Source organism: Pteropus vampyrus, unplaced genomic scaffold, assembly GCF_000151845.1.
Source record: "Pteropus vampyrus isolate Shadow unplaced genomic scaffold, Pvam_2.0 Scaffold271, whole genome shotgun sequence".
NCBI classification, from domain to species: domain Eukaryota; kingdom Metazoa; phylum Chordata; class Mammalia; order Chiroptera; family Pteropodidae; genus Pteropus; species Pteropus vampyrus.
In genome coordinates, this window is record NW_011889052.1 from 1539869 (window position 1) to 1565970 (window position 26102).

General features: G+C 45.7%; 2 protein-coding genes across 4 annotated transcripts in view; both read left to right on the forward strand.

The window, feature by feature from the left end:
* The window catches only part of ARIH2 (ariadne RBR E3 ubiquitin protein ligase 2), a 43599-nt gene extending 21936 nt beyond the window's left edge, over positions 1 to 21663 (forward strand). For 2 of the 3 annotated variants that reach the window (XM_011375389.2, XM_011375387.2), the window contains 13 exons: positions 6434 to 6501; positions 9158 to 9221; positions 10739 to 10889; positions 11659 to 11780; positions 12742 to 12851; positions 14423 to 14540; positions 15509 to 15559; positions 15650 to 15671; positions 17536 to 17687; positions 18348 to 18491; positions 19109 to 19177; positions 20359 to 20442; positions 20660 to 21663. In XM_011375389.2, the coding sequence (XP_011373691.1) occupies positions 6434 to 6501; positions 9158 to 9221; positions 10739 to 10889; positions 11659 to 11780; positions 12742 to 12851; positions 14423 to 14540; positions 15509 to 15559; positions 15650 to 15671; positions 17536 to 17687; positions 18348 to 18491; positions 19109 to 19177; positions 20359 to 20442; positions 20660 to 20731 (1227 nt within the window). In that variant the 3' untranslated portion in view covers positions 20732 to 21663. The remainder of the gene's footprint in view (positions 1 to 6433; positions 6502 to 9157; positions 9222 to 10738; positions 10890 to 11658; positions 11781 to 12741; positions 12852 to 14422; positions 14541 to 15508; positions 15560 to 15649; positions 15672 to 17535; positions 17688 to 18347; positions 18492 to 19108; positions 19178 to 20358; positions 20443 to 20659) is intronic. The other variant, XM_011375388.2, reaches the window with a different exon arrangement.
* A 940-nt stretch (positions 21664 to 22603) lies between these two features.
* Positions 22604 to 26102, forward strand: part of P4HTM (prolyl 4-hydroxylase, transmembrane) — a 17833-nt gene continuing 14334 nt past the window's right edge. The window contains exon 1 of the mRNA XM_011375458.2: positions 22604 to 22629. Coding sequence (XP_011373760.1) covers positions 22604 to 22629 — 26 coding nt within the window. The remainder of the gene's footprint in view (positions 22630 to 26102) is intronic.

The following is a 26102-nucleotide window of genomic DNA, read 5'->3' on the forward strand; positions in this document are numbered from 1 at the left end:
GGTTTTCTACATCTACTGAAATGATAATTGTTTTTTCTTCCTTTATTTTGTTAGTTTGGTGAATTACTTTTAGCGTTTTCAGTGTTACATGAACCTTCCATTCCTGCTATACAAGACCTACGATAAACCTCACTTGATTATGATACATTGTCCTCTCTCTATATTGCTAGATTTAACTTACTAAAATGTCTGGATTGGTTTTTGTGTCTATGTTCACAAGAGATATTGGTCTATAATATTTTTTTCTTTTTGTTATATTTTAGTCAGGTTTTTGTGTCAGGGTTATGTTAGCCTCATAAAATGACTTTGGAAGAAGTATACCTTCCTCATATAGTTTCCAAAAGTGTTTTTGTAAGATTAGTGTTGATAGAATTCACCAGTAAAAAATTCTGGGTTTGAAATTTTGTAAGAAAAGCTTTGATCATGAATGTCTTACAGAGACATTTGTAAGAATGTCTTTGATACAAAGCTGTTCAGTTTTTCCTTTTAATTTTGTGTCAGTTTTGGTAAGTATTTTTCAAAGAGCTTGTCATGTCATCTAAGACAGTGGTCTCCAGTCTTTTTGGCACTAGAGACTGGTGCTCCTATAAGAATCTAATGCCTGTACTATATACTTGAAACTAATTTAAATAAATAAATTTATTTAAAAAACAAAAAGAATCTAATGCCTGATGATCTGAGGTGGAGCTGAGGCAGTGATGCTAGCGCTTGGGGAGCGGCTGCAGATACAGATGAAGCTTCTCTCGCTGGTCCACAGCTCACCTCCTGCTGAGTGGCCTGGTTCCTAACAGTCCGTGGCCTGGGGGTTAGGGACCTCTGATCTAAGATATCAAATTTATTAGAATTAGATTATTCATAATATTACCTTATTTTCCTTTTAACATCTAGAAGATTTGTAGGGCTAGTGTCTCTTTCACACCACTGTTATTGGTAACTTGTATTCTCTTTTTTTCTTAATTGCTCTAGCTAAAGTTTTTTTTTTTTATCAACTTTGTTGATCTTTTTAAAGAATCAACTTTTGGACTTTGTTATTTTTCACTATTATTAGGTTTGGATTTTATTTATGTTTTTATCTTTATTATTTTTCTTTGACTGGCTTTTAGTTGTCTTTTTCTAGCTTCTTAAGGTGGGCCCTTATGTCATTGAGTTTTGGACCTTTCTTTTCCAGTATAAACATTTACAGTTGTAAATTTTCCTCTAGGCATTATGTTAGCTGCATCTAACACTTATTATGTGGTATTTTCATTATCATTTACTTCAGAACATTTTCTAATTTCTCTTGTGATTTCTTCTTTGACACACAGGTTTTATACAGAAGTATGTTCTTTAATCTCCAAATATTTGCTACAAAAAAGGGCATTCTTGGTAGAGAACAGTTAGGGAAGTACATGGGGATGTTGGAATCACTAGGTGTATTGCTGGACTCTTGGGAGCGGTGGTTCAGTGGTAGATCTTTTGACTCTTTTACTAAGGGCTTTAAGGTTTGTCTTATTGGTGCTGGAGAGCAGTGATAGGTTTTTAACAGGATGGGAACTGATCCTGGCAAGATGTAAGTGCTCTGTAAAAATTAGCTGTTACTGTACTATTATATCAGGGCTTTGGAAAGCTCATCCTGAGGATTATGGAGTGGAGGGGTACAGACAGTATACAGGCACGTAAACCTAAGATGCCTTTCTATTGTCCAGGTAGGTGATAAGTGAGTCTCTTCTGATGTGAGTGCTTAGTAGAGGCAGGACTGAGATTGGGCAGTGGAGTGGTGATGGTGGGGGAGATTGGAATGGTAGGGAAGAGTGAGATGTAGAGTGAGACAAAAGGCCAAGGGTTCTAGCTTGGAAGGTGTGAGAGTGATGCCCCAAGTGCCAGGTGGGCAAACAGAAGGAAGAACACATTTAGAGTACAGGCATTCCTTGGAGATACTGCGGGTTTGGTTTCAGATACCGCAGCAAAACGAGTATTGCAGTACAGTGAGTCACAACTTTTTTGTTTTCCCAGTGTATATAAAAGTTACATTTATACTGTATTAAGCATGCAATAGCATTATGTCTTTTAAAAACTGTACGTGCATACCTTAATTAAAAAATACTTTATTGCTAAAAAATGTTAACCATCATCTGAAAAATGGCACCGATAGACTTGCTTGACATAGGGTTGCCACAGACCTTCAGTTTCTGAAAAACTCAATGTCTGCATAGCACCATAAAACAGGATATGCCTGTACCTGAACAGGTGCTGCAAGAAAGTCATCACAGAGACCAAAAGCACTATTAAGGCAGAGGGAATGTAAATGTCAGATTCTTTCAACAAGATAAGACGTAAGAAATGTTTGTTGAATTTAGCAAAGGGAGTTTATATTGCCTAGTGTATATGTATAAAGAATACCTTGGGATGTCCACTGTCAGCAATTCCAAATAGATTGAAATTCAGCATTGAATCAACATCTTGTCAAATTGTGAACCAAATTGAATTAAAAATCAAATCTATGGATTTTGGGTTTCTGCTTTTGGCGCATGCATTAAACTTTCTAAAGTATTATATATAAATTATCAAGTGTGACTCTTGAGAATGGGATTAAGATGTAGTTTAACGTGATTTTTTGGGGGGTGGAGGGAGATAGGAAAACAGCTCATCTTTGCTATTGAGAGTCTTTGTTCAAATTCACTTTAACTGTCCCTGACTCATGGTGTTGTGAAAGTCCAGAGTGGCTGTCGAAGAAGACAGGTCCCACCAGCTTGGAGTTTGCAATGCAGATGAGGGTGAGAGTCACAGGCATGCTGAAAAAGTGACCCATTTCTCTTTGGCCCCTGAGATGGAGAAAGTGGTGGACTTTGTGATTCTGTTTCTTTGAGTAAAGGCTCAGATTAATCTGTAATTACCTTGAGACTGCAAATTTTTACAGAAGAAACTTTTTGGTTCTTAGTTTCTAGTCTTTTCCTCAATTAGTGTTCCAGAAGTAGAAAAAGGACTCAAATAAATAAAACTTGTAATCTTATTACACGTTGATCTAATAGAACTACAGATTTAACTTGAACATGACGTGGCCACATGTGTTCCTTCCTAAGTCATTAGTCTGTTTTGGCTTTCAGTGGTGTAATACCACACTAGACCCATTTTCCTTTGGGAAAAGGTTTGACTTTTTCATTGTAAGTCCTTCTGGATGATACAGTTGACCCTTGAACAATGCGGAGGTTAGGGGCACGGAGCTCCGCACAGTCAGAAACCCGAGTGTAATTGCACTCGGCACTCTGCACGTTTGGGTTCCCAGCCTCGGAATTGACCCTTGAACAGCACAGGTTTGAACTGGACAGGTCATTTGGAAAACCCCCGCATGTAAGAGAACCCATGCAATTCAAACCTGTGTTGTCTAAGAGTGAACTGTACATAATCCTGGCTATAACAGGTTATTAATTTCTGGATCAAAACAGATCAGCAAGAGTTCGTTTTGATTCTGCGGAAAGGTTCTTTTCTCCACAGTTGAACACATACAGGAGAGTGGAAGGCTTTCACCAGTTGGGAAGTGTCGACTCTTGTAAATGGAGAATGGATTGCTGAGCTCGTTAAGCATTGCAGTAATGGTGTGAATACTCAGGAACTTTGTTCCTGAGAGAGCTCAGCTGTTTGCACTCTGAGAAAGACAAGTTTTTATCTTTAATGTATAAATATCATCCAGTGTTTATCCTGGCCTGCCTGCTGAAGGTGGCTTAAGTAGTGGCCACTCCCCCACCCTGCTTTCTGCCCCGAAATCACCAGAGGTCGCTTCCTCTGGGACTGCTGGGGGGAGTGGGAGGGGGTGTGCAGCCAGTTTTCTCTTGTGACCCAGATCAGGAAGGGGGTGGCTTTCCTGCTGAGACTACCTTTTTAGCGTAAAGTGTTCTAAGTACTCTTCCTCCACCCTGTGCTTTTGCTGAGAGCCTTTTGGAGCCTGACTTCCCTGCAGATCTTCCTCGGTGTCCATTACTGGGTGAGATGCAGTCACACTGCATTTGCCTAAATTAATGGTCTCAGAACTCCTTCATGTTTCTATGCTCTACAGTGGGCGTGGCATAGGCTATTCCCACACCCCCATCTGTGGTGTGTGGACAGCAGTAGCGCCTCCTGCAGAAGGCTAGTGGGAGGTGCATACAGCTGACGTATGTGTGCCTACTACCTTGTTTATGTTGGTATTTCTTGACTGTTAGTACCAAAAGAATAGATTCACATCACTCAACAGCCAATTTTATAAACTGTTAGGTGCATCCTCTCTTCACATTTGTTCTCACCAAAACTCAACTCCCCTGGGATATTCTGGTTTTGTCATTAGTGGACTTCTAGTCATCTATAAAACTTTCAACACAGGGCCGTGTTGTTTTCCATAGGTGGGCTGCACCTGGTGTGCAAATGCTGAGGCTTTGTTGCTACTGTTAGTGCTGTTGAGATCAAGTGATCAGACCAGGTATAGTGTTCAAATTGTTTCTTTGGGAAGGTCAGATTCTATTCTGAAAATACACAGATTAAAGATGTGATGTAATTTAGTGACCAGCATGTATTTAGTGGCCAGTCCCGTCCCAGGTACTGCAGGTCTGTGAGAGGCAACCTGGCTCCCTGCTCTGAGCTTAGAGGCTTCACCTGAGCCATCTACAGTGACCTGGGGAGGTGGCCAGGAATCCTGTGGGTTTTTTGCGTGACTCACTGCCTTCGATAGGACCTGGCGAGACATGTAGAAGTTCAGACGGAAGGCAGTGGGTGCAGGGCTCACTGGGCCCCATTTGGGTAAGAGATGGTGGAAAAGCTCATTCTTAAACAGTATCACTATCAGGTTTTAAAAATGTATTTGTAGCTAAAAGCTACATTCAGGCAGTTAAAGTTTAAAACAAATATTTTGTCTCTGGGGTCGTTTTGTGATAGTGGTCTGTTGTGGATGGATAGTTGTGTTTCGAATAGTTCTAACAATTAAAAGAAATGTTAGCTATAATTGAGGAGTTCTAGGCCTAAAGTCTCCATGGGCCTCAACAAAAAACAACACTGTAGCAAGATGCATGAGTCAGATGCCTCTTGCCTTGCATGGAAAGGAAGTGCTGCCCCTCCATACCCACCACCCGCAGTGAAGCAAGCTGTCTTGAGTCCTTGGTTTTCTCCATATGTTCCTGGGCTTTAGGACAGGAAGGCAGCCACTCACTGCACACCTTTGACACTGACTGTGCATGCCACTTTCTTGTAAGGCTGCATCTGCCTCCTTGCAGAAGCGACGTAAGCACAAGGAGCAGGGATCACACGTTGGTTTACTGCGTGTCTTCCCCCCTGCAGTTCTTATCTGTGGACCAGGCTTGCACTACCGTACTCATCCTTGGTGGTTCCTCTTTGAAAGACTCAGTGCAGTGAGCAGAATACCAAAGTTCTGTGTGTTCTTTTGCTTCCTGGCATGAAGTGTGCTCCTCCTTTCTCCTCGATACAGTAGCAGATACAGTAGCACCCTCGTGCAGCAGCAGTGCTCCTTGGGAAGCCTGGTTAGGCGTCCACGCACATCTCAATCTTCTGGCCCCATCCGGGTCTTAACTCCCAGGGTGGTCTGTTTTGTAACTAGCTTACTTCCTCTTTTAACAAGATATTGGCCATAACATGTACATCTTACTACTTACTGGCTTCTTTAACCTGAGATTAAAAAGTGAACTTCTTTCTATATCAATACTGCAACATTCTTGTCAGTGACTACATAGTAGACCCTGCACAAATCTCATGCATTATTTATCTAGTTCCTTTTTGTTGAGCTTATTTCTAATTTTTTACTCTTGTAAAACACTGTGGTACACATATCCTCTATCATTTCCTCGGAAAATTTTACAGAAGTAGAATTGTTAGCTCGGAGCACCTTCTGAGGCTCTCGGTAGCCGTAACCAATGTGCTTTAAAAGAGTATAGGAGCCAGAACGGCTGCCTGCAGACTTTTAAATTATCCTCGCAATTAGGGCTCCCTGGTTGCTGGGAATTCAGAGATTTTAAGCGGGTGTTTTTTTGTTTGTTCTCCTTTGTTTTGCTGAATTTATACAAGAATTCCAAGCCTGGGGATTTTCTGCAAGTAGCGGGCCTAACAAAAAGTACACTTCCTGTGCGTGGCCTCCTACAGCAGCGTGTGAGGACTATATCACATTAGGGAGCCCATAGCTCTTATAGCTGCTTAAATTGGATGCTGGAACATTATTTACTGTGCATGGGGTGGTTTTGCTTAAGTTTCAATTCAAATTAATTTTTTGGAAGAGTCATTAATGAAAACAAAGAAAAAAATTGAAGTGATTCAGGAAATAAGATTATAAGAGTGAACTTAAAAGACAAAGCAGAGAACCAAGAGGAAGAATTTGGATATCAAGCCTGGGCCTGCTGTAGCTATGAATATAAACATTTCTCAAAATGTAGAGGGCTCTGAAAGAAACTAGTTATAATTTGATTTTTTTCTTTCTTTCTAGGTATCTCATTCAGTTGCTAAACTTATATTAGTTAATTTCCACTGGCAAGTTGCAGAGATATTGGACAGGTAAGGTGTTTGCAGAGGAGATGGCATCAGCCGTGGCTCCTCTCTCTGCCCGCCCACCCAGTGGCAATTATTGTTTATGTTTCAGAATCTATCCTCAGAGTGTACATACTATATTTTTAAAACATTGGGTCACATTGTATATCCTTTTTTCTGTTTAGGGTGAACATTCCCCATATACTTTTTACATATTTCTACTCCAGTTTTATTGCAAGCACAGTATTTCATCATATAGATGTTGCATACATTTTCCCAAACCTCTGCTGTTGAACAGTGAAGTTCAAATTTTTTATGCCCTTGTTAATTTGTAATCGGTGCCCTTCTAGACAACACTTGCCAACATCTTTACTTATTTCTTTTGGATACGTCAAGAGGAATGCATCATAATATAGCACATATTATCTTCAGAAAAGGTTGGCCAGTTTTCCACCCACCTCCAGAACCAGAGCTCTTGAGACACAGACTTGGGAGTCCCAAGATATCTTGGAAGTTGGCAGGAGGAGGGGTTTCTCCCCCTGGTCCTCTGGAGACATTCCCTGTACCCCCGCCGCCACACAGGCGTGTGCTTTCTCATCCTCAGCACTATTGACATTTTGGGCTACATAACTGTTGTGTGGGGACTGTCCTGAGAATTGTAGGAGGTTTGGCAGAATCCCTAGGTTCTACCTACTATAGGTCAGTCGTACCTTCAAGTCCTTAAAATCAGAAATGCCTCCAGACACTGCCAGATAACCCCTAGAGTGCGAAATTTCTCCTGGTGAGAAGCACTGGTCTCCATCCTGCCTTTTCATGCTCCAGTGAGTCCATCTCTACAGTGTGATTCCATGAATGTGCAGAGGAAGGTCATGCCTCTCCTTCTCCAGGCTAAACACAGCCGGGGCGGCCATACCAGCTGGAGTGCCTCGTCTCATTCGGAAAAGAGCAAACATGTTCCTGATTCACTAAGTGCACTTTACTGTCTATACGCAAGAGCTGAATTTATTTGGATAGACTTGCAGATGAACTTCCACTGTCTGCACCACATTACTGTGACCCCAGACTCTGCAGCCACGTGGGTTCCGGAGGGAGGTTGGGTATCTCTCACTGTCCACACTCTTTAGCATAATTTGGAAACAGAGAAAATTTGAGTGGTTAACGATATTAAGAATACTAGTTTGAGAAGTAGGAGTTAAAATAGTTGGAGGAGGCGTTTCTGACTAGGTAGAGTAAGTATATTACATATATGAAACGTAATTCTTCCCTGCTCAGGTTCCTGGTATCTTGGTAATGCATTTTCCTGGGCCTTTTGTGGCACCTTTATTGCCACATAATGATTGTTTTTATTTTTAAATGTATTTATGCCATATCTCATTCTAGAAGGAATTAAATTTTTATTATGGAATATTTCTATTAAAAAATGTGTGTCTGTGTGCATGCATGTGTGATGTGTGTAGATTTTAAAGAATAATAAAGCAAACACTTAAGTGTCCACCCAAAAAAGAAACTCTCACCTATAAGGAGTGGCGGGGGGACCCTGTGGCAGTGATTCCTGCCTGGCCACACCCTCTAAAGCAACCAGTAACTTGAATTCGGGATTGATCATTCTCTTATTTCTTCTTAAGTTATATATCTTGTAGTTTTAGGGTTTTTTTTTTTTTTTTAGAACTTTACAGACATATCATGCTATATGTTTTCAATTTTTAAAATCACTAACAAGGTTGCATTTTATGACATCTTATTCATCCTCAAAAAACCATTTGTGAAGGATTTTTTGCTGTTACAAATAATGCAGCTCTGAGAACTGTAGATGAATCCTAGTGTCGTGTAAGTTTTGTAGGACTGAGTATAGAGAGTGAGTAATGGACTGTAGGGTATTTGTTTCTAAAGCTCTACTAGATAATGCCAAAATGTCTTCCAGAGTGATTGTACCATGCTACATACCCACCAGTGTATATGAGTGTTCCTAGTACTGTCACACTTAGTTTTACAATCTGGTGGGTGTAAATGACATCTAATTGTTTTTAATCTCAATGTTCCTAATTATTAAGAAGATTGAGCATCTTTTCATATGTTTAATGCCCCTTTCTGCTTTGTCTTCTATGAAATGCTTGTTCTCTTGTTTGCCTATTTTAATTGTTATTTTGTCTTTTCAAGCGGACTTTTAGGATTTTTTTTTTTTTTTTTTTTTTAATTCTGAATAGCAGTTCTTTGCCAGTATATGTATTGAATTATCTTCTAGTTTATAGCTTGGCTTTTTACTTTATGGTGTCTCCTGATGAACTGAAGTTTTTAACCATAGCATAATTGTCAGTTTTCCTTTATGCTTTGCATTTTCTGTATCTTAAAATGTCCTTTCCTATTTTGAAGCCTTAGAAATATTTGCCTATATTTTCAGAAAGAGATTTAAAGCAGAAGTGGTCCCTCATAAGTATTTTTTTACAGTTCAGTGCTTTCAAGTCAAGGTTATTATTCTCATACCAATTAAGAGCTGAAAATTTGAAAAGAGAAAACAAGTATTAGTACTAAGGTAAAAGGAAGTTTGGTTCTGTGACAAGGTAATTAGAAACAAAGACACTTTCGTGTGACCACATCACATGTTGGTCTCTTCTTTTTTTCTTAGGAGGTAAAAATGTTTGTCTTCAGTTCCTGATTCCCTTTATTTCTGCTTTTTGTTTTGTAGATACAAGTCTAATTCTGCTCAGCTGCTTGTTGAGGCTCGAGTTCAGCCCAATCCATCAAAACATGTGAGTGTCTCCTTGTGTGAGGCTTCTCCTAATGCATATGGCTCTTGCTGTGTCGTACAGTGCTAGTGAGAGCCATCTTGGTTTGTTCATAGTGCAACATGCCTAAGGTATTTGTTCCAATAGAGGCTTAAATCTTTCATTTTCATTATATTTTGAAAAGTTTCCTCAAAATGAGGAATAAATCATTGCCAGTCGTGGGGCCCTCTGCAGCCTCAGCTTCGTCTTTGCGCTTACACACAGCCTGCACTCCGTTCTGCTGAGTCCCTTGGTGTCCCCATGCTCACCGCATGCCTCTTGGACTCTGCTTGGGTCTTCTCTGGCCTCATCTTTGCTTGTGGGAATGGAACTCACTTTTAAAGACTCAGATGCACCCTGTCTCTCACAAAGCCTGTCTTCTGTGATCACTCCCCTCCAAACTCCTCTAGTTATATTTTTAAACCTTTACATGTATGTTGTAGTGTTTCACTTATCTCTTCAGTTCTCCCCTCAGACTGTAAGTGCTTTCAGGATAGGAACCATATTTTACAATGCCTAACAATTTCTCGTGTGTCTAGGAGTTCAACAAATATTTGTTAAGTGAATGAGGGCTGTGTCGAAAGAGCTCCCAGGAGGGAGAATTGGGCTCAGATCACCACAGAACTTCTGCAGCCTCTTAACAAGAAAATTTCCAGGAGCATACCGGATAAACATGGGAATACGATTCTTTTCTTCAGATTGTTTTTGTATTTCCAGTGAACTAACAAGCACCTAATGTAGACTCGTGGTAGACTTTCTCCATTGGTCGTGGTTTTGACCAGGATCCCAGGTTGTCTTTGTCACCTTGTGTAGCATGGCAGGGATCCTGCAGTGCCAGCTTTATAGTTATTTGCCCACATCTTGGAGGAGTTTCTTCCCTAGTAGGAGCCTTCCTCAACCCTCTAAATTAATTGTATGTAACATCTCTTCGGTGTGTGAAGGAAGAGTTGTAACTTGGTAAAAGCTGTAATGTTTTGTATCTTAGACATAACGGATATGGGAAGACACTGTCTTTGCTAAGTCACACTTCAGCGTGGGCTGTTAGAAGCTTTACACACTCAGCCTGTAAGAACCTTTATGACTTGTAGTACATATTGAGGGGCAGCTCTGTGCTGTGGTGAGTGGGAGGCAGTTGACAAAAGAAACTAAGGCTCCAAAAGCAGTTGGACTGAGTGACCCCCGAAGACCTTGGCAATTCGGAAACCCTAGCTTTTCAGCCCGACATTATGCACTGCTGTAAGTTCTCACGTTGGCCTTCTCTCTGCCTGTCTGAGTCCTGGTGGTGCTGCAAGCCCCGCTCACATGCCACCTTCTTCGGGAAGCCTTTCTGATAGACGCTTTCTGCTCAGAACTCGGGTCTCCCAGAGTCCGCACGCTGCAGCTGAGTTCTCACTCACTGCAGGGTCAGGACTACCTCCCGTGCACCCAGCTACACGAGGCACCCGTGGCCTCCCAGGAACCGAAGGCTGCTCTTTGACTCACATGGCTCTGCCTCTCCCCAGGTCCCGACAGCCCATCCCCCTCACCACTGCGCAGTGTGTATGCAGTTCGTGCGGAAGGAAAACCTGCTCTCTCTGGCCTGTCAGCACCAGTTTTGCCGCAGCTGCTGGGAGCAGCACTGCTCAGTGCTCGTCAAAGACGGCGTGGGCGTGGGTGAGTCTGCCAGCGGATTTGTAAAGGTCTGGCTCGAAGTATTTATTTCTGACTCTGCCCTTTCCAGGACTCAGATCAGCTGAGTGCTTTCTTCTGAGCCTGATTGAGGTTTTTATTGTCAGAGCCATTGGTTTTCAGACATCAGTCTGAACAATGCCAAAGTTTTCCCCAGTCCTGAGCAAAATGAGAAAATTAAGGCTATTGTTTAGGCATATGTGTAAATATTGGTGTGAGTGCAGGCTATTTCTTGGGAGGACTTTTGGGAGAACTGTCCTTTAAGCTGCCTACCCTATCTTGATTCCCCAAGTGGCAGCCATAATTCAGAAACACCTAGAGAGTTTGTTGCTATTTACGTAACAGCAAAAAATCACATTCGATGATCAGTTACCAGGAGTATTTGTTATATTATGACTTGATGATATCGAAACAGTTAGCATCACAGTAACTGTAGCTGCAAAATCTCATGTGTTGGTGATCACTACACATAATATTAAATGTCCCAAAACTAAATTGTTAGTCAAGAACCCTATAAGATTTAAAAAATTATATTTTCTAGTGGTGCTATTTATAATGTATATATATAACTTGGGAGAATATTTTAGTTGCATCACTGTGTAGCTATATTAATTTCTCTCTTCTTTGAATAAATTCTGTTGCTTTAAGGGTTTCCTCCGTGGAATCTGAATTTGTCAGTTAAACTCACTGGGCAGATATAACCAGTCTTGTCTTCTGCAATACAGTTGTCCATCAGGTTCTCTTTATTCAACAGGAGTCTCTTGCATGGCTCAGGACTGCCCACTTCGAACACCAGAGGACTTTGTGTTTCCACTGTTGCCCAACGAAGAACTGAGAGACAAATACAGGCGCTACCTCTTCAGGGACTATGTGGAGGTATGACTGGCTCCTGTTGCCGTGCCCTCTATCCTGTAATTGCTGTGTAGCCTAGGGCTGCCATTGGGTGCTGGCATTTGAAGAAAGAGTTCCGTGTTTTAAAAAAATGTATGAAACCACTAAAATGGTAATGTAGAATATAGGCCCTGGAGTCAGAAAGACAATCGTGTGAATTCCAGGAGGTCTATTGCTTCCTTGCTGTATAGCCTTTGCCCCACTATTTTACCTCTTCGAGCCTTGGTTTTCTCTTGTAGGGTGGTGAGTCATCTCCACCTTATACACAGTTGCTTAAACAGGCTGTCATATGCCAGGGGATGAACACAAGTCAGGCAAGTCTCAGGAGGTGCTGTTCCATTCTGTTCACCATGATTCAGCAAAGAGAAAAGGCCTCGCTTCTTGTGCAGTTTGAAAATTGTCCAGGATTCCAGCGTGATCAATTTTGGAGTCCTGCCCCTTTACTGGGCTACCTTTTCAGGCTTCCTGTGATTCCAGGCTACATAGTTTTCATCTTTTTTATGTCTGAGCTTACTGAATTGATTAATAGTGTGGGTCTTCCTATGCACATGCTGCAGAATGCCTTGTGTCTTGTGCTGTTTGCTGCTTTTGGTAGATGGCTGAGGGTCATTGAGCCTCTCAGGATCTTATGTACAGTTCATTGGGCTGTGTTCGTTTCCAGCCCTAGGCCCTTTGCACTTTCATCTCACAGATGCAATTCTGTATTCCATGTTGTAATCTAACCTTAGATCATTCTAGTGAGTTGCTGCCTAGTTTAACTAAACAGTCAAAGGTCTTCATCAATATCTGTCTGATGTCTGGTCTTCACAACGTTTGGCCTGAGTTCCGATAGCCCCTTGATGTAAGTCATCGGCTGGAAGAGCAGGCATTTGAGCACTCCGGGAGGGCTGATTTAGAGGCAGCGACTAGCGGATGGCCTCATTGTTTCCCCTTGGTGTGTTCACAGAGTCATTACCAGCTCCAGCTGTGCCCCGGTGCAGACTGTCCCATGGTTATCCAGGTACAGGAGCCCAGAGCTCGCCGAGTACAGTGCAATCGGTGCAACGAGGTCTTCTGGTAAGAGTGAGTGTGGGTGCTGAGCAGACCTGGGCTGGTGCCGCCGCCCCCTTCAAAGCACCACTGCCGTTGCTCTGTGTGAGGGTGGGGCTGTGAGAGACAGGGTTTTCGAACCAGCAGAGCAGCTCTGCTCCAGGTGGGCAGAGTTTGTACCTAGCATCTCATGTTTCATGTGATGTTCGATAATGCTCAGTCTGGAGACAAGAAAGTGGCACAGATTCATGGAGAATGTGGTATGGTTTATGCTGCCGACTCGTGGCCCAGAGATTGTGTGTGTACCTACTTGCACAGATCATTTACATATTAATTTTTGAAAGCTGCAGTCTCTGATGTTTTAATTTTTCTCTATCTTGTCCTTTCTTGGCTAACTTTATAACACTGTAATTTATAATGTAGCTTACATCTGCTTGGGGAAATTAAAATCATGGGAGTCAAGCCCAATGAGTGTTGGAGTGTTTTCTTTCCGATTTTAAGTTTCAAGCATTGTCAGATGTGTCATGCCGCTGCAGATGGCACAATTTCTGGCATTTGTGCCTCCTGTGTGCACATCTGTCTGGGAGATGAGCCAAGGCTCCCATTCAGTCATTCAGTAAATGTGATGGGACTAGCCGAAGTGTAATGAAGCTTAACCAGGGGAAAGGCACTACCCTGATTATTGTACCTTTGTTTTCACAACTGTGTACGATTGGTACCGTTGTTACCCTTACATTATAGGTGAGGAAATTAAGGTGCAAGGAAATGACAAGAGTCATAATTTAGGTCCAGGCCTGTACCCCTGATCACTTCTCCCTTGAAGATTCATGGTGGGGGGCCTCCGAGAAACTGCATGGAAAATGTGGCCGATGTGCACATGTGCCTGCCTTTCAAGTCAGCGTTGAGGGTGTCTGGCTCGTCAGAAGGTTAAGAGCTAATGTAGTTGCTCTCCATTCTTTGTGTCCCACATGATGAACTTCTTTCCCTGGGGCTCATGTTAGGCTGCCTGCCTGAAGCCTTTACTGCCCGTGAAGTTGTATTGGCTTGGGCAAAACGGACATTAAAATCATGGGAGTCAAGCCCAATGAGTGTCAGTCAGAGTGTTTGCTTTTCTGATTTTAAGTTTCAGGCATTGTCAGATGTGTCATGCCTCTACAGATGACACGAGTTCTGGCATTTGTGCCTCCTGTGTGCACATGTGTCTGGGAGATAAGCCAAGGTTCCCAGAAGTGGATCTCGGTCCTGCCTCGGGTCTGAGCTGAGGTCTCCTTCTCAGAGCACCTCACCATGCCTGCTGGGAGGCTGCATTCTGAATCTGACATCCTTTCAGGAGGGATTGACATCACACAAGATGTTTACAGCAGAAACGTTTCATTTGGGTTTGTCAAGAATATGTCTTAGAAGGGCTTAGATTGAAGAGAAGTGCACACAGCTTTCAGTATAATCATGGGTAAGTAAAAGGTCTCAGAGGCCTTGATAGGTGACTGTCCCTCTGAAAAGCTCTAATTCAGGATCTGCTGGTTTGGATAGAAGGAAAATTAAAAGCATGGCACCCTGGCCTAATGATCATTTGAATGTTTTTCTTTTCTGGTTTTAAGTTTCAAGTGTCGTCAGATGTATCACGCCCCCACAGACTGCGCCACAATCCGGAAATGGCTCACGAAGTGTGCAGACGACTCTGAAACAGCCAACTACATTAGTGCTCACACTAAAGACGTAAGGACTGTATCTTACCTGTCATGGATCTGCCCTCCTCAGTGCTGCCAGGGCCTTGCCATCTGAGAGCAAGAACACCCAGGGCCCCGAGGCCCTTGCTGGAAGCTGCAGACCCTTGCCCAGACTTGGCAGAGTTAGCAGCAGTTTATTATAGTATGCATTGGTGTCTTTATTTTAATAAAATGCTGAAATGCCTGGGAAAGTTAGGAGAACTAATTAGAAAAAGAAAATCAGGTTTTATTGACTGCCTCCCAGGCTTTAATGGTCCTAAGGCGGAGGTGGTTGATAGCCACACTTAATAATAGCAAGGCTGTAATGCAAGCCCAGGCCTACCAATTCTTATTCGAAAATTTCCCATGGAAAAGCACGGCCTGCAGCCCCTTGAGCCCTGGATGACTCAGCACCCAGGGCCCTACCCTGTGCCAGTCACGCGCTGAATTGATGCACTCAAAATCACAGCTGTGACCATGACATCATTAAACAAAGTTCATTTCATGGTACAGCATCAGGTTGGCCTCTGCAGTGTTTCCTGGGGGTGCTGGCATCGCTGAAGTGTGAGCAAGCGAGCTGTAGAGGCTGCTTCCTTGCCCTCATCTAGAAGCAGAAGTTCGGGCAGACTGACCAGGACTTAGACCAGCTTTTGTGCTGCTTTGGCCTCCCTCCTGCACAGGCAGGCTTTCTGCTGACTCAGCTTGTGCTTAATCTGAGTGGCCCGTGGCAGGGACAGATGGCAGAAGACTTAGTGGGGCTCAGCTGGTGCTTGGAGTGTTTCAGAGCCGAATATGCTGACCTCATTTCCTTGGATTGCTGTTCCAGCCTCAGCGACCTGCCACATTTAAGTGAGATGCTCCTCCCCAGAAGTGCTCGCACGATGAGTTACTGAGCACGGGTGCCGGGAGCTTTATGTAATTTGTCTTAGAACCGGCCCGATGGTGCGTAAGCCTAATGGCACCCTTCTGTCTCCTCAGTGTCCCAAGTGCAACATCTGTATTGAGAAGAATGGAGGCTGCAATCACATGGTGAGCAGAAGCCTGTACCCTTTGCATATGTGACATCGAGCCTTTGGTCAGCATGCCCTTAACATGTTCTCTTCTGTTTCCCTCTGACAGCAATGCTCCAAGTGTAAACACGGTGAGTCCAGGCTTGGCGCTCAAGGCCCAGTGGCACAGTCTCTGTTTCTTGTGCATGGGTCTCTGTCGCTTGTTTAGTGAGTACTTTTGTAGGGATGTGACAAAACAAAGAGCAGCCTCACTCAGAGTCATATAATATTTACAATTTTTTTGGTCCCTCTTGCAATCCCACTGCCATCTTGCTGACACATGTAGTCAGAAGTTAAGTTTGGGATGACTCTTAGACCTCCACGATCCTCAGCCATCCGAGAAGATTTTAGCATGTTATTTTTATTTTTGCCAAGGCAGGTAAGTAGTATGGGGCTTATCTGTGCTACCTTACAGATACCTAGCAAAACAGGCTATACATGGTGTTACTGGAAATAATAAAATAATAGTTTTCCTTTGAGGTTTTATACTTTCCAAACGGGTTTTTGATTTGGCCTTTCAGGCCTTCTTCATCTGTCAGGAGTAGGTTACATAGAACCTGTTGGTTTTGCTTTCCTTCCTGCCAGATCAAAAAATAAATAAAATTCCTTCAAGTAGAAAATATGTCCAAATAGTTCTCGTATACAGCTGCTCAGGTGCTGACCAGGAGGCCGTGAAAGTTTCTCTACGTAAGGGCCAGTCTCATGCCATCCCTGTGTTTCCCCAGGAGCTCGCTGTAATCAGTGGACGTGGCAGGGTCTTAGAAGGGGACTCTGAAGTGTGAAGTGAAAATACCAAGGGTAGAGGTGGCATCTCACTCTATCTTTCTGTATGTGTTTAAGTGAGAGGGACGTGTGTCACTTAGAACAATGCGTAAGGCACATGTACGATCTAAAGATATACAGAGTGAACACACCCACATTCCGAGTACCTGAGAAGTTCCCTGAGCATCCCTCCCCAGTCATAGTCTCCTCATCCCACGCCGCCTAGAGTTAACTCTCATCCTTGGCGTCGCTGTGTAGTTTTCCCACCTGTGTGGGGAACCCTAAGCACTATGGTGGTATTTAAAACAGAAAGCCCAGCCCAGCCCACTAAGGGGAGAGTGATGTTGCTAGTGTTCAGTGAAGGCCCTCAAGAGAAGAGAAGTGAAGGATCTCTGGGTCTCTGGGTTTGGCTTTAGCTTTCCTAAATTTTATAGGAGTCCCTTTTGGGAAGTCGGTGAGCCAACTTGCAGGAGTAAATCCTGGGAAACAGGCTTCACCACTGTCGGGTCTCTGGCAGAGACGAAATCTAGACCAGGTTCTGACGTCTGACAGTGGCGGTCAGCCCCCTTCATCAGACCACAGAAATCGTTTAGATGTATAGTATTCATGAGGGATCTTTATTTTTCCCTTTTTGCTTTTGCAGTGTGGAAGCAGTCATAATGCGGAGTGTGAACTATTAAGTAGCTGTAGGTTTTATAGAAATAAGCTTTTTAAAAGAGAAAGAAAAGGAAAAGGCCTTTATTCCCAGTTTCGTGTACAAAATCTTCCTAAGACAGGTGTTGTAAGGGTGGGAGGTAGTCAGGAGGGCGAATGTGTGTTCTGCATGACCAGGTAGGTCTCAGTCGGGCAAGCTTCTGCTTCTCACAGTGGCATTGACACAGCAGACTAGTGGTCTTGTACAGTCAGCATCTGCCTGCATTGGATTAAAAGGGTACAATCATATATGCTCATGGAACTGAAAATATCCGTAGGCTGTCATTCAGATGGGTAAGGACAGGCTGCAGGGACAGTGGGGTATGACAAAATGAGAGGCGCACATTTCCTCTGCAAACAGGCACCCTTGGGAAATTCTGGTCAGGTGACGCCCTCATCCCTAACCCAGCAGAACCGTCTGTCCCACTGCTTTGCCTATGCCTTTGGAGGAATGTGGGCTTATCTTGAGGGCGTAAACGCCTCGTTTTCTGTTCTGTGCAGACTTCTGCTGGATGTGTCTAGGAGACTGGAAGACCCATGGCAGTGAATACTATGAGTGCAGCCGGTACAAAGAGAACCCCGACATTGTCAACCAGAGCCAGCAAGCCCAAGCCAGGGAGGCCCTCAAGAAGTACTTGTTCTACTTTGAGCGGGTGGGTATCCTCTCCTGTGGCCTCTCCATGAGTACGGTCTGCTTCCAGTCGGCCTACTGGGGCGGCGTTGCCGGGGACTGGTAGCCAGACCCAGTGTGTGCACACAGAAGTCAGGGACTGGCGCTCCGGTCGTGGCCCCGGCTGGTGCCTCCATAGATGGTGCTTTCGGGCTCTATAGGCCCCGGCTGGTGCCTCCATAAATGGGGCTTTTGGGCTCTATAGGGCAGCCGCGGCTGACATGGAAGGATGCGGTACTGACCATTTGAATGATGGATTGAAGGACAATGAAGGACCATCAGATAGTCTTCCACCCAGTGCCATCTTAACAGTCAGATTTAGAGGGCAGTTCCTTGCAAGGAGACCCTTTAGAAGCCCACAGAACTAAGCACAGTAGACCAGTGGGTACCTGTTAGTCCTCAGGCTGGAGCTCTGCTGCCCCAGAGGGCAGAGTGATCTGGTGGGCGACAGCCACTCTGGACAGGGTGAGGAGTGTGCACTGGGGAGGTTCCCCTCCTGCACTCTCAAGGACACACAGTCCCCATGAGTTAGTGGAGGCTGTGGCCACGCCCTGCCGGCTGAGGTGTCTATTCTGAACTCTCGCGTGGACCTCTGTACCTTCCCAGGGCTTCTACAGCTTTCTCCTTCCTCTGTACCCTGTAGTGGGAAAACCACAACAAGAGCTTGCAGCTGGAGGCACAGACGTACCAGCGGATTCATGAGAAGATTCAGGAGAGGGTCATGAATAATCTGGGGACGTGGATCGACTGGCAGTACCTACAGAACGCTGCCAAGCTCTTGGCCAAGGTCTGTACCACCTGACTCTTCTGATCCCCGGTCCAGTACCTGGCCCCGTCAGGCCCAGACCTCTGAGGGCGGGAATCACTGTAGGGGGCAAGGGGATTTAGCTCCCCGTGCGGCCCTGCACCCTTCGGTCTCTGCGTCCACGTTTGCCTGGGCGGTGCCCACTGAGGACGCCATCCTCTGCTGGCGTCCAGCGGGATTCCAGGAGTGCTCCACTGCCTCTGCCTGCAGGGAAGGAACTGCGGGGAAGCTAGAGCCCTTTTCTTCTTTGTCCCATCCATGCATCACTCAAAGGAAAATAAGAAATTGTCTTTGGACAGTTATTGAGATAATGTGTGGACTCTGATGTCCGACTCAAGAGGGAAGAGCCATTGAGGCAGCTGCTGGTAAATAATCAGTTTAAAAAAGGAACTGTGGGTGTTCTGTGGCCACTTTTGTTTCATTTTTTTCCCCCCATGTTATCCCCCACTTCATTCTTTATTTGGGTTGGCCTCATTTCCTTCAGGCCCATACCTGTAGAGCCAGGCTAACTTGCATGGTGGAGTAAGAATTATAAACACCTGAGATGCATGTGGGTTAGAATCATAGACACAGGTACCTTCTCTTCTCTCCTATTGCAGTGTCGATACACCCTGCAATACACGTACCCGTATGCGTACTACATGGAATCTGGACCCAGGAAGAAGCTGGTAAGGCGAGGCAGTCCCTCTCTTCTGCCCTCTTACCTTCAGAGGTGTTCTGGTTCCTGGGAGGGCGAGATCAAAACTGTCGGTTATGAAATTTTATCTCTCGTAGGCATCTCCAAAATAGGTCTCAGGGGCTGGCATTTGTGTAATTATAAGGCAGTTATACCGAAGAAGCCCCTGAACGTGGCCATTTTATAGGGCAACTTCCTGAAAAGGTCTGTGGCCACTTGGGAGGGCGGTGTCCATGCTTTGAGAGGATAACCAGCATGCATGTCCCTAAATGAGAGTGGACTTTTTACATCTTTGTTTAATTCTTCATCTTAGATAGGAATTGTCACCCCCCCATTATAAAGTAATTCACATTTGCTTAAATGTTGAAAAACATAGAAAAACATTTACATCATCCATATTCCCACTAGAAAGAAATGACCACTGTTAACATTTTCCAGCCTTTTAAAAATAGTTTTTATATAATCTAGGTCACACACACACACACACACACACACACACACACACACATCACACACGCATCACTTTCTTTTATAGCAGTTTATTTTTGCAGTTTTCATTTATCAGGCTGGTAAATACCATTTTTTAATAGTTGCATAAAGGTTCCATTATATGGGCATACCATGATTGGGGGCATTGTTTACTTTTTACTGTTACATAAGTAAGACATTGATACACTTGAAACCTACATAATTTTATTAACCAGTGTCACCCCAATAAATGTAAACAAATAAGACCTTGAAGAACCTTTTGTGCATAAAGCTTACATGTATAGTTACTAAGTCAGATGTTTTAATTATTTTGAAGACCTGACTTGCAGAAGGGCTGAAAGAAATGAAGTTTTCAGGGAGCACAGTGTCTGAGAATATCCATTTTGACTTGTTTTTACAGCAGCTGTTTCCCCGTATATGTTGGGAGCATTCTCTTCAGCCGCTTAAATTCTTGCCCTTTGTGGGTGGAGAGTGAGCGTGGCCTTGCCCTTGGGCTGTACTGTTGGGGTCGTCTTTCGATTGGGTTCTGTCTCTGGGTACAGCAGTTAACACTGCTCCCCGAGGACAGCCTTGGGGTTGTCGTAGCTCATGCGAGCCTGAGGTGCTGCGTCTGCCCCTCCATCTGCAGGCCCTGCCCCAGCTACGGCCCCTTCTCCTTTTGACCCTCCTGCTCTGCCCATACAGTTTGAATACCAGCAGGCTCAACTAGAGGCTGAGATCGAAAACCTGTCATGGAAAGTGGAGCGTGCGGACAGCTATGACCGAGGGGTAAGTGCCTGCTGGCCTCTTGGACCCTCTTGCAGGCGACGGGACTGGCATTAACATGTGACGGGGTCGTTACGTGGACCGGAAGCTGCTGCTGAGAAGCGGGGGACGGGCCTTGCTTTTGACTCCTCTGAGCCCCTGACACTGCGGGCGTGGCTTTGGCCGCTCCTCGCTCACAGGGCTGGGCCATGCGAGCACCCATCTTGCTTCCCTGCTGCAGGACTTAGAAAACCAGATGCACATAGCAGAGCAGCGGAGGAGAACCCTGCTGAAGGATTTCCACGACACCTAGGCTGGGACACGGGCGTGCCGGAGTGAGGAACATGTGGCTGCGAGGTCTCCCGGCTGCCGTGCTGCATGCTGCAGGCTCTCTGCCTCTCACGACCCCAGGCAACAGCCAGGACCCCACTCCCGAGAGACACTGGCCACACACCTCTTAGTCAGTTTCTGTTTTCCTCTCATCTTTTCGCTTTTCGTTTCTACTATGAAAGAGGCCATGTTGAATTGGCCTCTTTTCAGGACTTTTAATTCCCCCCTGGATGGTTGTTGGGAGGGAGAAAAAGTTTTTTCTGAATGACTATTAATAGTATTAGATCATTACAACGTATGTAATTTTCAAAGGTTGTACAATTATACCAAAAAAAGGCAAACCAACCTTAGAATTACACAGACCCTTTTAAAAAAATAAATTGGCATTGGAGTGTTTTACCCTCTAGCTCTTTTACTTAGAATGTGACATGCTGCCTGCCACCCCGCTTCTGAGTGTCTACTGCATGAGAGCCCCAGGGGGTCTCTGCTCTCCAGATTCACATGGTGTTTGGCCACAGCTAGAGTCCCAAGGAAAGAGCGTGGGTGGCAGATGGTGGGGAGTTGAGTTGGCCTGTGTGATGGGCATGGTGCCCCCTGCCTGGTCCTTGTGGAACCTTTTGTGATCAGGTGCACTTGCCTTACCTTGGCATTGAGGAGACAGTACAGAACAGGGTCTTGCCACGGGGTGTCTGATCATCTCTGATGGCACTGCGCATCTGTGGGTTCATCGCTGTTCTTGAAGGTGAGGCTCACCTAGGTCTGGCTACCGAAGCCAGAGCCCACAGCAGAGTGTAGGTGAGCTTGTGGCCCTCCAGACCAGGGGACAGGAGTTCAGCCCAGCATTTCCTTTTGTCTCCTAAAGATAGAGATCTACTTTCAAAGGGAATTGTCCCCAAAATAAATTTGTTTACCTTGGTCCCTTTTGTGCCAGTGTTCCAGCGATATAACTGACCAGGTCACACACAGCCATACCTGACACTGCCCTGTTACGCTCCCCTCTGGTGAACCTCAGGGTCGGAGTTCAGCATGGCCCTCCCAGGGCACTGGTCTTCCTGGCTCAGGGGCTTTGTTTGCACGTGTTGTTTTCACGTTACCTAGAGTGTGTCCAGCGGCTGCTCTGGGGCTTGGGTGCTCCTCCCCCACACACGTGATTTCAGGTTTTTGAGGACACCACCTCCAGGGCCTGGGAGTCTAAGACCTGGAGGGTCTTTGGTTTGCGGTCCCAGCTCCCGCACTAGGAAGGGCTGGCCAGAGGGGAGGGCCAGTCCTTACATAGTCGAGCGCAAAAGAGCAAGTGGATTGCATGGTGTCCTACCTGTCCCAATCCTGGTCCTGTGGACCTTTGAAAAAAATCTGTGAGTCCAGGGGTTTCTGTGGCAAATTTGTTGACTGCCTCCACTTTGAGACTGGCAGAGCTGTCTGTACTGACAGGGCCTCCTTGATCTCCTGGAATTGTTGCTTGGGAGATGTGTGAATGCTGTGTCGGAAATTCTTTGATATTCAAACATTTTCATCTTGGTCAGCAATTTCCCAGGTACCGTGTAAGCTGGTAACTGAATCGCTCTTGAAGACAGGACATCTGTGACTCTTGGAGTCATGGGTACATGGCTAGCTGCAGGCTCCCTTTCTCCCCACTCAGGTTTTGTGTCTTCCTCTCATCTCTTGCAGGGGAGGGACAGTGATGGGGTAGAGTCGGGGAACAGGTTAGAAGTGTAGCAAATGAACCAGAACTGGCCAGTAGGAGCCCACTGAACAAGGGGAGTGCCGGCCGCGGTTCCGAGGGGCGGGGTGTGAATGCTGTGTCGGCACATGGAAGATCCTGGCATCTTACCTCTCACCTTTCTGTGTTGCCGCCATGGCCCAGGACCGAGTAGCAGCTCTGTACCTTAAGTCACACCTGGGCATCTCTGGGCATTTTTTGGACTGCACAGCTACAGTGTGATACACTTGCATCCGAGCTGTGGCCCCAGCCATTGGCACTGCAGGGGGTTCTGTGCCCAGACCATGACCCGTAGCCCGTGACCTGTGGAGAGCTTCCTGCTGTGCCCCCAGTGGTTGTCCTAAATGGGAAAGGTCAGACAGAACTTTTCTGCCCTACAAAGGATAGAAAAATAAAGGCACTGTGTTTTCATGAATTTACCATATATCTTTGTTTTCTTCAAAGAAAAAGTTGAGGTAATGTCATCTGCTCAAAATTGAGTAGTTTATTCAAAATAAACTGAAAGTTTCTGATTATAAAAATATGTGTCTTGTCTTTGAAGGATCCAAGTAGCCTCCTGAGCTAATGCCCCAAGGGGTCGTGGCCACTGAGCACCAAATGGGGGCCCTTCCTGTTGGTCGGACCCCTCCCCAGAGGGCTGGAAGGCCCCACCAGCCTGACTCTGCTCTGCCTTGAGAGGGCACCTGTAAAAGAGCAAGTGGATTGCATGGTGTCCTACCTGTCCCGATCCTGGTCCTGTGGACCTTTGAAAAAAATCTGTGAGTCCAGATAACAATATCCTAGCAGCTTGGGCTCTGCTCTCCCTCCCTGGGTACAGGCCAAACCCTTCCCCACCACAGTCGGATCTCTCCATTGTGGTAGGGTAGAGATTCAAATGCCCTGCAGCCCCTGCTGAAGGCCTTGAGCCCCTTATTCGGAAGGCCCCTGAGTCTCTCCAAAGCATATGTGGGGGCATAATGCCATGGACTATGGCAGAGGGAATCATGTCTTCACAGGAGACCTGGGTTATAAAGAGCAGACTCAAGTGTTTGGAGTTTAGGCCCAAGGGTTGAGGACAGGAAATGGAGTCTGGGTTCTGATTGTGAGGGTTCATTTGGGGTGTCAGGAGTGGTGGTAGCAATCTAAGTGAAAGCTCCAGGGTGAAGGCTGCAGAGCTGTGGGCAGCATGCACAAAGCAGCCAAAGCCAGAGGCCCCAGATGCTACCAGTCTGAACACAACCGCTCTTCTTTGGACCTTAGAGTGCCAAGCCCCATCATTGGCACCCAGGCATACAATGGTGTGTGAAAGATACATGGAGTCCACCCCCTGGGAGCCTCCAGAACATGGACACAGATGGAATTGGTCATTAGTGAATGTTTTCACTGAGGCAGCAAGATCAGGGGCCACTTCTGCCGATCAGTGGGCAGGGTACTGTGGCCTTGGTCATACCAAAAAAGAACAAGAGAAGATGGCACATTCTAGCAGTCTAGAGTAAGGATTTTCCCACATGGTCCCCCAGGGGTCATGCAACAATCCGAGCATTGCCTACGGACTAGGCTCTGTAATGGGCACCGAGGTCATAGCCATTGATCTTGGTTTGTTAAACCAATTCCTGTCCCCAGAAGAAAATCACTAAGGATGGACTGGGCACATACCAATTAGTTCTCACATCAGCCCTGTGAAGATGCTGTCGAAGTTCATATTACATAGCTGTTAATGCTGCAAAGTAATTTGCCCAAGGTCACTGCTAGCAAATTGCAAAACATTCACTGTTAGAAACTGGACATTAAGTCCAATTTTTGTAACAACACAGCACAGGCCCATATTTGGCCATCAGTGATTGAAATGGGACTGGCACCTCTACAAAGCGAGCCAGCCTGACTGAGAGGTTTTGGTATCAAAAGGGCCATAGGTTTTAAAAGGCCAAGAAATTATAATGATGTGTGAAATTCTCACAGCCAACAGCAGGTGGAGCAGAATTGGGTGAGGCAGCACCTCCCCTCACCCCGCTTGCCTTCTGTTGTCTGATGATGAGCTGACAGAAGGAGCCGTGCCTGGCACTAGACGTAACTGGACTGGATACAGGTAATAGAAATGTAGGAGAATGAGATCAGGAATATAGGAACATGGGGATTTCCTGGTGACCTAATCATAGGTATTAAAAGGTTGAAGGAAATGGTCTCAACATCCATTCCTGGGTACCAGAAAACCATGATATCCTTGGTAAAATTGTGACTCTTGGTATTTATCATATTTAAGAACTTAGGGGATTCATATGATTTTGAAAAAAATTGTTTATTATAATTAAAAATTAAATTGAGAGACTTCTGACCTAACTAGAGTGGATTAAAGACACGCTGCAGGAAATTTGGACACTTCTAAATTGGTAATAGAATTTTAATCTATTTAAATCAGAAACATTTCTTTTGCAGCCATCCTATTTCTTTTGGAATCGATTTCAAGAAGGGCCAGATCCTCACTGCCTGTCTTTGCGTGCATGCGGGGGGAACCCAGGCTGCCTGGTTGCCCGCAGAGCTGTCAGTTCGCACTCCTGCAGCACCACGCTGGATCACTAGTGGTGTTTGGTCAACATCCCAGCTCTGGCTGAGCCACAATAGCTCCCACCTCTTGCCATCTCCTCCCCCGTCCCCCCTTGGAAACATCCAGAACCTCTCCTTTGTTGGACAGTGTTTATCTGTGGTATTCTAAGCAGACTGAGGAGATGGTCCCTGAGGGTGGCTGGAGGAGCGGATGCACCCACTGGTGAAACCCGCCATTGTGTGTAGAACCTCCCAGAGAAGAGGGTGGTCCTACACTTGGAACCCCTGGCCTGTCCTACTGAGACCAGAAAATGCAGACTCTCTTTTCTGGGAGGAAGTGGGAAGGGAAGGGTGTCTTAATCGATAAGGAGAAACCACCAGTGGGACCCGCTTCGGTGGTGGTGTTCTTGCCTGCATGTTCACCTGGGGGTCAACTTCTCCCTTGGGGGGCATGTGCCTCTCTGCCTGAGGATAACCCGGCCCTAGAAGAGCAGGGAGCCCCCAAATGCCCAGGCTTTGGCATTTGGTTACTGCTATGTCCTCCTACCTCCGCATTTGGTAATAATCTGAGTTAAATTTTCCACAGAGGCGATGGTGTCTCAGTACAGAAAAGCCGCCTTCTCCCTCCTATGGGCCAGCTTTGAGGCGAGGAGTGTTTCTGTACACCTGCTGCCTTCCCGCGGGTTACCGTGAGGGGTCTGGCCTTCCTAGTGCCCAGGCCCCTCCAGGAAGCCCTCTCTGATCACCCCAGGTGGGTCCCACCGTCCGTGCGACCCCGCACATCGGGCGGTTTCTTCCCAAGCCTGACTCCTGCAGGCCTCCCTGGGAGGTCCGACTGACTGCAGAGCGCACCTCCAAGGCGTTCTTGGTCTACACTGGCGAGTGTCAAGTGCCGAAAGCCCTGGGTCCTATCCCGTCACGTGCGCATCCGCGGCACCCCCGAACCGCCGCAGTATTGAGTCATCTTTTGGCATCGCCTCCTCCTTGCTGCCACCCCACTCCTGGGAGCGAGAATATGTAGACCATTCTTTTCCGGGAGGAGGGAAGTGCGTCTTAGCCGGAAAACGGAGAAACTTCCACAGGGGTTTCCTTGAATGGTGCTGCTCTTGCCCGC